This window comes from Sus scrofa, chromosome 7, assembly GCF_000003025.6.
Source record: "Sus scrofa isolate TJ Tabasco breed Duroc chromosome 7, Sscrofa11.1, whole genome shotgun sequence".
Classification (NCBI taxonomy): Eukaryota; Metazoa; Chordata; class Mammalia; order Artiodactyla; family Suidae; genus Sus; species Sus scrofa.
In genome coordinates, this window is record NC_010449.5 from 92,483,618 (window position 1) to 92,497,674 (window position 14,057).

The window sequence follows — 14,057 nt, forward strand, 5'->3', positions numbered from 1 at the left end:
TTTTTACTGTAAAATGTGATGAATCGCCCACACCATACACACGACACGAGTCTGAGGCAGGACATTCAGAAGGTGGGCTAAGGCAGCAGAGCGCACCCAGGTACTGACACTCCAACATCTCTGGAGAAGGGCTCCCATCACCCCGAGGGCTACAAACTGTTCCCATGCTCTCAAGACTCCCTTTGTCCAGCATCTTTTCACTCCCATGACACCTTCCCCTCTGTGTCATCCGATCCTCACCACAGTCCTAGAAGAGGGCCAGGTGAGTTTGCTTCCTGTGCATGCTTCGGAGAGGACAACGAGTCTCAGAGAGGTTAAGTGATTTACCCAAGGTCACACAGCTGGTAAGCGACTGAGCAGAGTCACAAATCCAGACTCCTGCCCGACAGGGGCTGGAAGGAGGATGAGGCAAGAGAGGTGCCGGGGGGAACTCGCTGGCACACAGAAATGAACATCTCCAACACTTCAGCCCTGTGGCCTGACCCCAAGCCACGGACCCTTCCTGGAGCACAAGGCTGCCGCCGTCACACCCTGCCCTTGCAGGCCAGCCCTACGAGAACCAGCCCACTGAGCCTTGGGGTGGCCACATCTGCTGGCAGAGCAGGCATCTACCCGTGTCAGGATTCGAGAACATTTTCCCAGAGCCCTGCTGCTGGAAACACTTCCCCAAAGAGTGGAACAGAACAGAGGCTAGAGGTGGTGTCATAACGGCCCCCTGAGGCTCCCATGCATGTGCAAGCCTGAGAGCCTGGGAAGGCTCTCCACCTGCCTTAAGGAGAGATGGGCTGGGACGGGCAGGCCACATGGGCAGCTCCCAGGACAGTGGCCTCCAGGCTGGCCCCCCCAGCCAAGCCCTCCTCTCTCTAGCCCCTCAGAGGCCAGCTAGACCCCAGCCTGACCTGCCTCAACCTCACCCAAAGCATGGGAGGCAACAACCAACTACCAAGGATTTATTTTGAATCTTCAAAGAAAAAAATGCTTTTTTTTCCTTTTTCTTTTTTCTTTTTCTTTTTCGGGCCACAACCCTGGCATATGGAGATTCCCAGGCTAGGGGTCCAATCAGAGCTGCAGCTGCCAGCCTGCACCACCGCCACAGCAACACCAGGTCCGAGCCGCATCTGAGAGCTACACCACAACTTATGGCAACACCGGATCCTTAACCCACTGAGAGAGGCCAGAGATCAAACCCACATCCTCATGGATACCAGTCAGGTTCTTAACCCACTGAGCCACAACGGGAACTCCAAAAACCGCTTTTGTAATGAGGATGATCGCATTTACTAATTAGCTAGCTTGCCTGAATTTGGGGGGTTTTGTGTTTGGTTGGTTTTTTTTTTTTTTTTTTTTGTCTTTTGTCTTTTTAGGGCCCCATCCGCGGCATATGGAGTTCCCAGGCTAGGAATCTAATCAGAGCTGTTGCCGCCAGTCTACACCAAAGCCACAGCAACACAGGATCTGAGCCGCTTCTGCAACCTACACCATAGTTCACAGCAACGCCGGATCCTTAACCCACTGAGCAAGGTCAGGGATTGAACCCGCAACCTCATGGTTCCTAGTCAGATTCACTTCTGCTGCGCCATGACAGGAACCCCTTGAATTTGAATATGTAACTCGCTTTTCTAAGGAAGGCACACCTGTGCGCTACAGCACTGGGTCTTCAGCAGCTGTGGAGGCTTGAGGGCTGATCAGCTGGGATTCAAATCCCACTTCACCTGGGCAAGTTGTTCACCTGCTCTGGCCCATTCCCTCCTTCTGTGAAAAGGGGACAGGAAGCGCACCACCATCGGGTTGCTGGTGTTACAGAAGCCAGTCTCAATGTATGAAGCGCCTATAATGAGCCAGGTACTGAATTTCTTTTTTCTTTTCCTCTATATGCATATTTTTAACTTTCACAACAGCTCTGTTTCTATTCTTGAGCTGTAGCTTACCTGCAGTAAAGTGCCTAAATCTTCAGCCTGCAGCCCCATGGACTTACATGTGTATATATCTTCTCATCAAGTCTCTCTTGAGATAGGATTATTGACTGCTTATGAACTTCACATAAACTCATATAAATGTGCTCTTTTGTGGCAGGCTTCACTCACCTTTCTTTTTTTTTTTTTTTTTTTTTAGGGCCACACCCATGGCATATGGAAGTTCCCAGGCTAGGGGTCCAATCAGAGCTGCAGCTGCCAGCCTACACCACAGCCACAGCAACAAGGGATCCAAGCTGTGTCTGCGACCTACACCACAGCTCTTGGCAACACCAGATCCTTAACCCAGTGAGCTAGGTGAGGGATCGAACCCACATCCTCATGGATCCTAGTCAGATTGGTTAACCACTGAGCCATGAAGGGAGCTCCTCAATTTTCTCTTTTTGCAATTCACCCATGTTGTTGTGTGTATACAGCATTTATCATTTTACATGGCTGTATAGTATTCCATTGTATGACTATGCTACAGTCTGTTTATCCACTAAATTAGGTGTTCATCCCCCTCATCATTGCCACCAGCAGTGGCGGCCCATTTTGCAAAGGAGGAAATGTGGAACCATGAGCTGTTTACTACGTTTTTATCCTGGGGTCTCAGAGTGAGGCTGACTCTGAGCAGAAACTTGAATCAGGTCCCTGACTCCCAAACCAAGCTCGTTACCTGGGCAACAGAGCCTCCCTCCCCTCTGCGGTGCTGGGGTGGGCAGAAATGAACTCAGGGCTCCTTCACCCTGAGGTACCACTGGGAGTCGGGGGCAGCTACCTGGAGAAAATTGCCTCAGGTTTGGCCATTGGCAATATTTATTTTTCACCGTCCACCTGATAGTACAGGTACAGTCGTCATGCACAGCCCTGTACCTTGAGACCCAGGCTTTGCCAACATGTTGAAACAACTGCAAACAGCCTGAACGTGGTGGAAGCACCCTCATCCCTGATCAGCCGCTGGCTCTCGTGGACAGGAGAAAGGAACCTGGCCTGGCACGTGGGCAGCACCTACACTGGCTCCTCAGAGGCCAGTTTCCCACAGGGTTGCACAGATATAATGCTTTGGGGCGCCTGTGAAAAGCCTCGTAGGCTCTCAGGCCAGAAGGTTTCTCTGTAAGCCAAGCGTGACCCACCAAGACCTGGGTCACCACAGGGTCCCCAGGGCTGACCTGACCTCAAGAAAAGCCACGATTTGACCTTGCATCCCAACTCTCTGAATCCGTGCTCGCTGCCCAGTGGACCAGAGGCCAACCAGAGGCCAGCCTGCTGCAAGGCAGCAAGAGGGTGGTGAGGAGCCTGGCTGGTCTCCCCCGTCCCACCCGCCTGAACGCAGGTAGCCTTCCTGTCAGCCCAGCCAGATGTGATTAAATGGTTGGCTACATGCGGGGAGGGAGCCCCCAGGGGAAGAAGGGTGCAGGGCCAACCCTGGAGGTGGCCGTGGGCCACCCTTTGCTCTGTCAATCATTAACAGAAGCCACCTCATGGCAGGCAGAGAAGGCAAAAGTTCAAAGGGTTGGCCTGACCCTCCTTCTGGGCACCGTCCTCCAAACACACCAATCCAGGGCCTCATGGGACATGAGATCATGACACTCAGTGGAGGGGGTGTGTGCAGAGTCATCTTACCCTTCTGGCCACCTCTCAGGCCCCCTGCAAAATCGCCACAAAGGCCAAGGGAGATAGGAACTAACCCCGGTCGATTTGCTGTTACTATGTGCGAGGGACTCTGCCAAACGCTTCAGTGTGCCAGCCTGTGACATGGTAGTGATAGGCAATCACAGAGCTAGCCTGCCTGGGTTCAAATCTTGACACCTCTGTGTGATTAATTCGTAAGCATCTCGGCACCCCCAATTTCTCCATCTGTGAAATGGCAGTAGTACAGACCTGCCTCTGAGGGGTCACTAGGAGCATTGAATGACTTAACACACACCGAGTTCTCAGACTACCTGGCACGTAGGAAGAGCCATGGTTCCATTGCTATGGTTCAGTTGACCCTCAGTTACCCCTCGCGGTACAGATGGAAAATCCAAGGGTGAGTCACTTGCTCAAGGCACAAGCTGGCATAAGCTGAGCTGGATTTGAACCCAAGTCGAAGGCCTCCAACCTCCGTGCGATGGAAACTTCCTCCTGCCATGATCCTCTCTGGCCCGTACCCAGTGCTTCATGACCCAGTTGGCTGCAAAGCCATCTCAGGTCTGCCTCCACCTTCTCCCAAAGGTCCTGCTTTCACCAGAGTGTCAACGAGGTACAGCAGGCTCCCAGCCTTCCTCCTAAAACTGAGGCTTCCAGGCCTACAAAGGTCAGCCACTGCTCAATGGTCTTAAGGGCTCATGCCCTTGAGCTGCTTCAAAGGAAGAAATTTAACCAAAGGCCAGACCATGAGTTGCAGGGCCAACAGCCATGGAAGCCCTGCCCAGCCAGGGCAGACCTTGCAAAGGCCCCCAAAATGGAGATGCCCCCAGGTCCAGGGCAGGAAGTGGGGAATTAGGCCTCATGCCCTGGGAAGTGGCTGACAAAGGCAGGTCTGGCCTTTCCCACCCCACTGCCCTCTGTGGAGGCCTTACTTCCAGCTCCCGCTGCATGGCTCCTATCAGCCTCGGCTCTAGAGGTGCTCAGAGAGGGAGGTTCCCAGCCAGCTCTGGGCTCACACCTCCCAGGACTCCCTGCCGGTCTAGGGCCCAGGACCAGGGCAGCTGCTGAGGCCCTGCATCTCCTAATAGCCTGGAAAAAGAATGGCCTGAAGGGATTCTGCTATTTCATTTCCCAAGACAGCTTTGGACCTTGGAAGATCTGCATGGTAGAAAATCAGGTTCTTGTGGTGACCATGCATGACCACCTGGGTGGCCCAAATTGCAGCCCGGATGAGTATCCCATAGAGACACTTGAGTGGGAGGTAGAGTCAGGTCCTGGGGACAGAAAGCTTCCCTAGGCTGAGGCAGGCCTCCCCTCGCCCTTAGCATTCCAGGGCCGCCAGGAATCCATGCCTGCTTTGTTATCATTCAGGGGACTGACTCCAGTGGAGGAAAGTCTGGGCCGGCCCGGAGGTATGCTCATCCTTCTCTGAACCCAACCAATGTGTCCATGGGCTGGAGAATTCAATTTCTGCCATATGCTCATCTTTGTTTACAGAAAACAAGTTCAAGGTGCACAGTCATATTGTCTTTTTGCTTTTAGTCAAGAGAGGAAGACAACCTGTTCCCACCACCACCATCACCACACACACACACACACACACACACACACACACACACACTCCCTCTTTATGGGACAGGAGGCCTAGGTTCACTCCAGATCCCCCTTCTTCCACCACCAGCCCCTGCCCCAAAAGAGCTCATAGATCCTTTCCCTACTTCACCATGGCCTGCCCGCTAGCAGGCACCTGCTGGCCAGGGAAGGAAGAGTCCACGGGATGCCTAAGGTAGGTCTGCTCAGCTTCAAGGACAACCCTGGCCCAGCTGATGTCTGCAGACCTGCCTGCCTTGGGAGAAGTTGGGTGGAGTTTAAGTGGAAATTCAGCTTACCCCTCAAAACTTACTGAGCGCAAGGAACAAAGGCGCCCAAGCCCTCAGATGACAGTATCTATCCTGCCCCCAGAAGGAAATCCCAAGAACCCCAAGAGTCTTGGGGTTTCCAGAGGATCCAACCTCTCTCTGGCAGGGAAAACATCTCTTCTAAGTGATCATCTGGCCTTGGCCGGGCTTCCTCTAGCCAAGGGGAGGGACCTCACCTTCCCAAGACAGTCTCCTATCCTGCATGGCACCAGGGGTGTAACAAAGACTAAGGTGGCAGGAACTAAGGACCTCCTGTTACTGGCCACCCCTTCCCTTTAACAGCCCTCCAAACACAGAAGCAGATGTGGGATCCAAGGGAAAACATCCCTGGCCCCAGGGCCCTTGACCGAGCCCCTCACCACCCTGGAAGCTCCTCTGTGAGCCTGCAATGGTTCCATCATCATACCCAAATAGATAGGTGTTAAGAGGCTAGGACTTCAAGTCAAGTTTCCTGCGGGGGAAACCAAGCCCAGAAGCACCCAAATAAAATAACACTCAGATCCAGTTCCACTGGCCACGTGCTCCAACTCCCTGGTCACCATTTCAACACCCCAAACATCATTCCAAGGAATTAAGACCACAGGCTGGGCAGAAAAGAGTGGAAGCCCCCATCCCTCAAACCCCCCCCTTCAAGGCTGCACAGGTAGGTGAGGCGGGCCCCTTTTCAACAACCAACCCATTGGGCAGATACTACAAATTCAGGCTGCTCTGCCACACATCTCCACCCCACTCCCTCTAAGCTCAGCAGGTTCCAGCCTCAACCAAAGGAACCAGCCACCGGTTTCGGAGAAGAAACCAACAAAAGGCCGTCCCTGTCCCAGCACCTGCCTCGTCTACCTACAGGCAGAGGGAAAGTGCAAGCTAAGTAAAACCAGCCTCACCAGCCATGGTTCTTGAAAAAAAACAGGGTTTATTGATTTTTAAACTGCAAATAGTCGTTACAAAAAGTTTTTTTTTCTTTTAAATAAATTCACACAAAGAAAGAGAAATAGAAAGCGACGGTAGTGACCAGCAAGAGGAATAATAATTACATTCATCTTAATGTGTGTGTGTGCCAGTTCTGTTTGCATTAACATTGGAAAACTCCAAAACCTGGAATCCAGAACCTCAAATCTGCAATCGGAATGTCTTGAGATGGGCACGTGGAAGTCAAAGGGTTTCTTTTTTTTTTTTTTTTCCCTTTTAGAAGCTATACATAAAGTTGTTTTCCTTCTGTACTGTCACAGAACTTTTACATACATTCTCAGTCCTAGTTGTGAAAGGCCAAAAGAGAAAGAAACTCAATTTGCAGTCCAACACAAAGGGGGGAAATTTCTAAAATAAATAATCCAACAGTTTTTTGCATTTTTTTAAATTAATTTTTCATTTTTTTAAAATAAAATAACCAAAAAAAAGTGTAAAGTTACAAAAAATGTCGTTGAAGAATAATATATTAAAACTGTGGAAAAAAAGGAAAAAGACACGTCACAAAATTTTAAGATTAATATGAAGATCATAATTTAACATAAAAGAATATATTCTATGGATTTGTCATCCCGATAAATATGAACAAAATTAACAAAAAAAGCATAGTTTGGCAATAAATACGTTTTGATAAGTTAAATAAGCTTTTTTATAATGATGTGCAGTGACAAGCAAAATTTTTGCTCTCCAATTTCTGAAAGTTATATGAAGTTTAAAACCCAGGGAAAAAAGCATGGCGTGAGTGCTCTAAGGATAGACCTACGGTATTCTAGAGCAAAAACCATTAAAGCTACTTCTACGGGAAATCGTTTTACACAGATATTGTATGTGGAATGAATACCATTAACTGCTCACCCCTTACATGTTTTTTTTTAAGCTTTTCTCTCGTTTTTTGTTGTTTTTTTTTCAGATGTCACATATGAACTGGGGAACTTTAGCACCAAAATCAAGTCTCTCATAGTCCATCTAGCTTCCCCTTCCTCCCCACTTGAAAAAAAAAGAAAAGAAAAAAATTAAATCACAAAGTCCCACTTATGTCACAATCTTCGTCCGCTTTTGCAGTCTTCCTTCCTGCAGACCTGCACGAACCCAGGCAAGATTAGTCAACAGAGGTTCAGGTCGGGAAGAAAAAGGTTTTGAATGTCAAGATAGGTTTCCCCAAAAACCCAAGTCTGGCGACACCTCTCCCAAAGGGGATGGGGGGGGTTACTGGGGAGAGGGGAGGAGCAAGGGTGTAGGAGACCGAACTCAGGGAAGGTGCCGGTGCCGTCCTGTTGCCAGTGGAGGGAGCTGCTGGTTCTGGGTCTGGGTTTCTCCCCCCTCCCCCACCTCCCCCTCCCCCTGGGCAGAGGCTCCAGGAGGCTCACGGGTGCCCTCTGGCGCTGAAGAGGTAATGTAGTCACAGTGACAAAGTTAGATTACAAGGCACTAAGTTGCTTCTGTAAACTGTTACTGCTTTTTCTTTTGTGATTTGGCACTTAAGGCTTAAGCCGGGGAGGGAAAAAAAAAAAAAAGGCATCTACTGACAAATATGGGACTTGTCTGTTATGCATGGTAAGTGGGCTATAAAATCGAGGGGAGGGCGTTTCAAGCCAGAGGAAGCTGACAAATTGACTTGTCCTTATGTTGGGGCGGGGGAGTTAAAGGAGGGAGAGGGAGGGGGCATCATTCTAGGTTCTGGGGGGAAAGGGGTTGAGCTTAACCTTGTTAATGTAGGGGCTTGTCAGGAATCGGATGGGTAGGGAGGTGAGGGGAGGGGATGTGGATGCGGGGTGGGGGTGGGGGTAGAGTAGGCAGGGGCGGGGGTCCCTCCCTACCCTGATTTAGTCATCTGAGATGGAAAGTCTGCTGAAAATGGGCAGGCGTCTTGAGTTGTCCAAAGTGGGGGAGTCTGAGCCACTGTGGCTGCTACTGGAGCTGCTCAGGTAGCCCTCCTGGTCCGAGAGAGAATCCTGAGGGCTGGGGGGAGAGTCAAACATGTGAGGGGACTCAGACATGGGCCGGAAGAGGAAGGTGGTTGGGGAGCCACCCCCAGGCAGCCCCATGCTAGGGGCAAAGAGGCTCGCCAGCTCCTGGCTGGAGAAGGCGAAGGGGTTATTGGTGCCATCGGGCAGGGTGGGTGAGCCCAGGAGGTCATCGGCGCTCAGGATGGGGGGTGGGGTGATGGATGTGGGGCTGTCCAGCAGCCCCGTGGCAGCGGCGGTGGCAGCGGCACTGGGAAACCCAGCAAAGCTAAAGCTATGCTGGAGGCGGGGACGGTCAGCAGAGAGGTCCCGGGCCCCGGCCAGGGCGCGGCGCTCCTCGGCGTTGTGGATGAAGTGGCAGCGGGGCCCATATGGGCAGAAGCCGATGGTGTGGAAGGTGCGGCACAGCTCCGTCTTGTACTTGGGGTGGCGGGTCAGGCTTCGGAGCTCGTGGATGCCATGCGCGAACTGGCACTTGTCCCCGTACTTACAGGCGCCGTTCTCCTCGAAGGGGCGGCACAGCTCGGTCTTGTAGCGGCTGGAGTTGACCTGGCCGCTCCCTGGCTGCTTCTGGGTGGGCAGCAGCCGCTCGCCCCCTTCTGAGAATGAGCGGTCTCGGAAGCGGCTGTCCCGAGAGCTCAGAGCTGGAGCTGGCTCACCCTTGAGGCTGCTGAGGAGCTGGTTCTGGTGGAACTTGGAGCTGGGCAGGGTGACTGAGTGCCTCCGGGGGAAGCCCCCACCAGCAGGGGTGCCCACTGCCTTCCTGTCCAGCAGGCAGCCCCCGGCACTGGGAGTACTGTAGTTGAGCATCTTGTTACCCTGGAGGGAAGAGAGAGAGAAGACAGAAGAGAAATGGTTAGAAGAGACGGTGGGTGACAAAGACCATCCACCAGGCCCAAGAAGCATACCTACTAAGGGCAGCCCCCTCCCCAATCAGAAATGCTCCATCTATCTCAAAGGAACCATGCCCACCTCGGAGCTGGCAAGCCCCCTCTTCCTTTCTCCCACTGACCAGGCACCACGAGGCTTTACTTTGGCCCCACGCACAAGAAAACCACAAAAATCCTGGCCTGTGTGAGAAAGTGTTTTACACATGCACCTACTCCATGCTGATCCTTGGACTACACCCTTGTATCCTGTCCCCACAACTGCCACTTTCACCCATAAAATCCAACTTCTTCCCATCCCAAGGAGATTGCTCAGTTGAAAATTATCTCACCCAGCTCACAAGCTCTCATTGCCCCCCCCCCAAAAAAAAACAGGTTATCCTCTGGAGACTCACAATGAGCCAGGTCTCCTTTTAATCAGTCCCTGCTTAAGTGACCGCCCCCTTCCTAACCAACCCCCCTCCCCCAAGACCTGGGCTAAGACTTTCAACTTCCTCCTTCAGAAGTGTTCCATTCCTTTGGCAACAGGTTTCCTGACAGCCTTTGCTTTACTTTGCTGAGGGGAGGGGGAGAGGGAGAGGCGGAAGGAGAAACCCCTGACTGGTGGGGGGGGGGGGTAGGCAGCAGGGAGAGGGATGTGATTCCCGATTATAAAACTCATTGCCCCATGCTCCCAGAAGGGGTGAGTTCTACAATAATCTCTCCCACCATTCACTGCTCACCCCACCCCCTCCACTGGGAAGATGCCTTTGCAGTTAGTCTCCTGGCTGCAAGAGCAGGCTTGGATAAGAGCACCAGCGTTTAATCTTTAACGCAAAGCTGCAGGTGGGAAGGAAAAGGAAAGCCCCAAATCCCCCCACCCGCCTCCCAGTCAATAATGGATTGGGGGGGTGGCCCGCAGAGGCACCACAGGCAGGTTTCTGTTCCAATGGGACCCTATTCACCTGCCCAAACTGTTCCCAAGATTTGGAAAGGGTGCTAGCAGGGGGTTTGGGAGTTGGCTCCCAGTCCATGTGGGTGTCATTGTGCAAATTCTAAAGTTGGTCCCTTAGGATCAGCTGCGGGGGATCGGGAATCTGTAACAGCAACCACCCCACGGAGCGGATTACAGGAACCAAGTTGAGAGCCTGTTCCCAACAATGAGGTTCATTTAAAAAGTCCTGCGGGGGGGGGGAGGGGGCGAGAGAAAGAAATAGATCAAAGAGCAGGAGAGCCGGGAAGAGAAGGGAGAAGTGCCGCGGCCGCCAAGGCAACTTAAGTTTGGGAAAGTGCAGGGAGGGAAGGCAGCTGAAATTCAAACTTTTTTGATGTTGCTCTTCAGCTCCAGGGCGTCCCTGCACCCCAACCCTGCAGCCCGGGGGCCCTGGCAGCTGCGCCGACTGGAGAAGCAAGCTGGGAAAAGAGAGCAACATGACCCGACGTGTTTAAAAGAAAGCAAAACACTTTAGCAATTAAAAGTAGCCTAGCAGCTTCCCTCTTTCAAATTGTGGAGGAGGCGAAAAAAATTTAAGTCATGGGCTTTTGTTGTGTACACTTAAGCCGCACTCCTGGAACACTCGGGATTTAAAACTTGCCTTTTTCCACACCGGCTGGCAAGCTACACGGCTTAAGGAGGCCCCTATTATATCCTTCCTCGCGGAGACCCTTGAACTCAAACAGGAGTTTCGTTGTCGGTACCCCCCCGCCCAATTCCCTCTACATCTACGAGTCGCGGTCCCTTGGGAAAAAAAAGGTGAGCGAGTCCCACGTTCGCCCAAAGTCTGCAGGAGATCGGCTATCACAGGAGGAAGCCTGGCCGAACTGTGGCGAGCTGAAGTCCCACTGCAAACTCGTTTTGCAACATCCTTTGAATCACAACTCTTGGCCTTTTTCTCGCAGATCCCCAGCCTCTCCAGAACAGAAGGGGACACATCCCAGCAAAACACTGTCCTGAGATTTACCTCTCCACCGGACCCCCACTTCCCGAGCCGCAGTCCGGCAATGTGGCTGGAGAGACTCGAACCCCCTCCCGGCAGCGGTGTCGCCCGGCAGCGGCGACACCCTGAGCGCTCACAGGGAAACCGAGCCCACTACCGAAACCGGGCTCAAAAGCAGCACGTTATGGACGAATGAATCACCGAAAAAAAGAAAAAAAAAAAAAACTGCCCCGGTCAATGCCCCGCGTCCCCCGGGCAGCCCCACGTAAACTTCGCCCCTCAAAACTCTGGACTCCAGATTCCCATGTAATCCCCGCCAGGAGCTGCTGAAATTCAAAGGATGGGAAGGAAAGCGCCAAATTCCTTCAAACTGGGGGGCGAAATGGGGCGGAAAAAACAACTACCTCGCCTCTCCTCGCTTTTTCCCAGTCTTCCCAGACCTAAACTTTGGGGGGTTCTTTTGGCAGACAAGAGAAAAAAGAAAAAGGCTTAGAAAAGTAAATGCTCCGCCCCACTTTACCTTGCATAAAACTTCGCTCAAGTCGAAGATGGTGGCAGACACAAGGGTGGTAGTCATCCTGGGCGCTCGCACGGGGCAGGGACGAGGATCTGGTTTGTTGTGAAGGTCCCGGTGCGGGGAAGGCTCTCCGGTCTGGAGTCCCACACGCCTGCTCCCGGCGCCCCTCGCCTTTCTGACTCTCCCCGGCTGCGGCGCGCGAAGCCCAATTTATATAAGTTTCAGATTTGGTGGGCCGGAGAAGAGGGAGGAGCTTTAAACTTATTTAAATGAGGAAGAGGAGGAAAAAAAGTTGATTGACACTGAAGTTGAATCAGCCATGCGGTCAAACTCGGGGGAAAAAAAAAAAGAAAGAAACTTTCAAAAGGAAGAAGGGGGAGGGGAGACGAGGAAAGAAGGCAAAGAAGAAAAAAAAAAAAACCCACTGCGAGCTGCGCACAACTTTTTTTCTTAAAGAGGAAAAGTTTCGACTCCGCTCGCTTGGCTACCCCTCGCTGCAGGCGCCCCTCTCTGGGGCGGTGCGCCGCGCGGGGGGAGGAGGGGAGCCCCCCCCTTTGTCAGCCTGCGAGCGCGGCTCTGTGACATCACTCATTCCACCCTCTTCGGGGTTCTTGTTGTTGTGTTGTTGTTTTTTTGTCGGGCAGGAAGGCGGGCTCGACTTTCTCTTTTTGCAAGCTGGAGCAGAAGCCCGTCCTTAGCGCCCGGGCTGCGGTTTCCATCTTGAGCAGATCTCCCTTGAAACTTCTCCAAGTACCCGCATAACTTACTCTTTCCCCGAGTTTTCTTTCGCACTCGGCTCCCCTCCGCAAACCCCACGGGGAGAGGAGATTGAAAATAAGAAGCTCACAAAGCGTTCAAGTTTAGGGTTTTGTTTTTTTTCAGGGGCGGGGATGGGGGTTGAGAGAGGAGGATTAGGAGACTTTTTTCCCCCCAGGAGGCCCTGGCCTGGCGGGGACGAGCACAGAGCGATTTAGCCCGCCGCACGCGTCTACACCCGCGATCGCTTTGCAGCGGACACCCTCCGAGAGTGGACTGGAGGGGTGGGGGGGGCGGGTTGTTAGCGAAAAGACCACGGCCCTGGCGGATTGTTTTAACAGGCTTGGGAGTGTATTTATTTCACACATCGATCTTTAAACGTTTTTGTAAAGAAAACCCGAATCCTCATGAGCGCCTCTTCTCCTCCTCGGAGGGAAAAAAAAAACCCACCCAGCAAGGCACAACTTTCCCCGCGCACTCTGAACCACGGGCCGCGCCGAAACTACCCCTACCAACACACATGCGCGCGCACACACACACACACGCACACACACACACACATACACCTAAACCACTGAACAAGGAAAAAAAAGTTGCTTTGGTAAAATAAAGGTAAAGAGATGGAGGAAGGCGACACTTTTAACTTATTGTTGCTTCTCCCCCGCCCCCAGGGGAACGGAACATATGGCTTGTCACAGTGAGCTGTTTTGGCGGGATGGGAGGAGGGGGGATATGGGATCCTCGAAACCGAAATGCCCCAATTGATTATTATGCTTTTGAAAACTGGGAAGTATATATTTATTTACTGTTAAGTTCAGATGCCCCTTCACCCACCCAAATAAAAAGTTGTCAACGTGTGCCCCACTGCCCACGGGTTGCTGGCGAGAAGACCGTGATGGAAATCTTGGGGCCGCATTTCTTTCCTATTTCCCCGCGTGCCCGGACGCCTCCTTGGCCCTCGCACGTTTCTTCCCAGCACTCGAGGCGGCCGGGTCTGTTATGAAACCCTGTGCGCTGAGTGGCTAAGAGCGGGTTCCATTGCGATGTAATTAGGTCACCCCATTATGAGCACGTTTCTTTGGAAAGGACGGGGCGGGCGGAGTAGAGCGCCTGAGTCGCACTCTCACACCACCACCAACACACACACACACACACACACACACATTTTTACTGCATTTCTTATTTATTCGTCAGCCTCTGAGCAAACCCGGAAACCTTCCAAATCACAACTGTTTTAGAAACCTGTCGTTTTTCATCTTTGCGAAACACAAAACTTTTGCTGCAGCCACAAACCTACGTGATCCTCAGTCCGCCCTTTTATTTGTCCCCTCTGACTTAAATTGATGGCTCCCCATTTTTAACCCGGCTGCTGCCCCAACTTTTTCTGTCCAGCCGCTTGTTGCTTCCCTCCCGCTGCTCCCATTTTTCAGCTTTTCTTGAAATCTGGCAAGCGCCAGAAGGGGAAATAACTTCCATCCACCTTAATTTAAATCATTCAAATGTAGGTTTCTTTCTTAAAGGGCTGTTTGCTCACTCTCTTCCCGGCTCGGA

At 52.2% G+C, this 14,057-nt stretch overlaps 1 protein-coding gene across 2 annotated transcripts; it reads right to left on the bottom strand.

Annotated features, from left to right (window-relative positions):
- Positions 6,452-12,247, bottom strand: ZFP36L1 (ZFP36 ring finger protein like 1). Of its 2 annotated transcripts, XM_021099397.1 has the most exons (3): positions 11,754-12,247; positions 8,284-9,249; positions 6,542-7,545 (listed from the first exon to the last, which is right to left on the bottom strand). In XM_021099397.1, the coding sequence occupies exons 1-2, from the start codon at positions 11,808-11,810 to the stop codon at positions 8,290-8,292; spliced, it is 1,017 nt and encodes a 338-aa protein (XP_020955056.1). In that variant the 5' UTR covers positions 11,811-12,247; the 3' UTR covers positions 6,542-7,545; positions 8,284-8,289. The 2 variants fall into 2 exon arrangements, with proteins under 2 accessions (XP_013844578.1, XP_020955056.1); XM_013989124.2 differs by having other exon boundaries at positions 6,452-9,249.

What these genes read in the sequence shown, in the direction of transcription:
- ZFP36L1 (XM_013989124.2), bottom strand. Translation starts at nt 11,810, where the DNA reads ATGACTACCACCCTTGTGTCTGCCACCATCTTCGACTTGAGCGAAGTT. An exon ending in TGAGCGAAGTTTTATGCAAG is followed by an intron (nt 9,250 to 11,753) that starts GTAAAGTGGGGC and finishes TCTTCCCTCCAG; the next exon opens with GGTAACAAGATGCTCAACTA.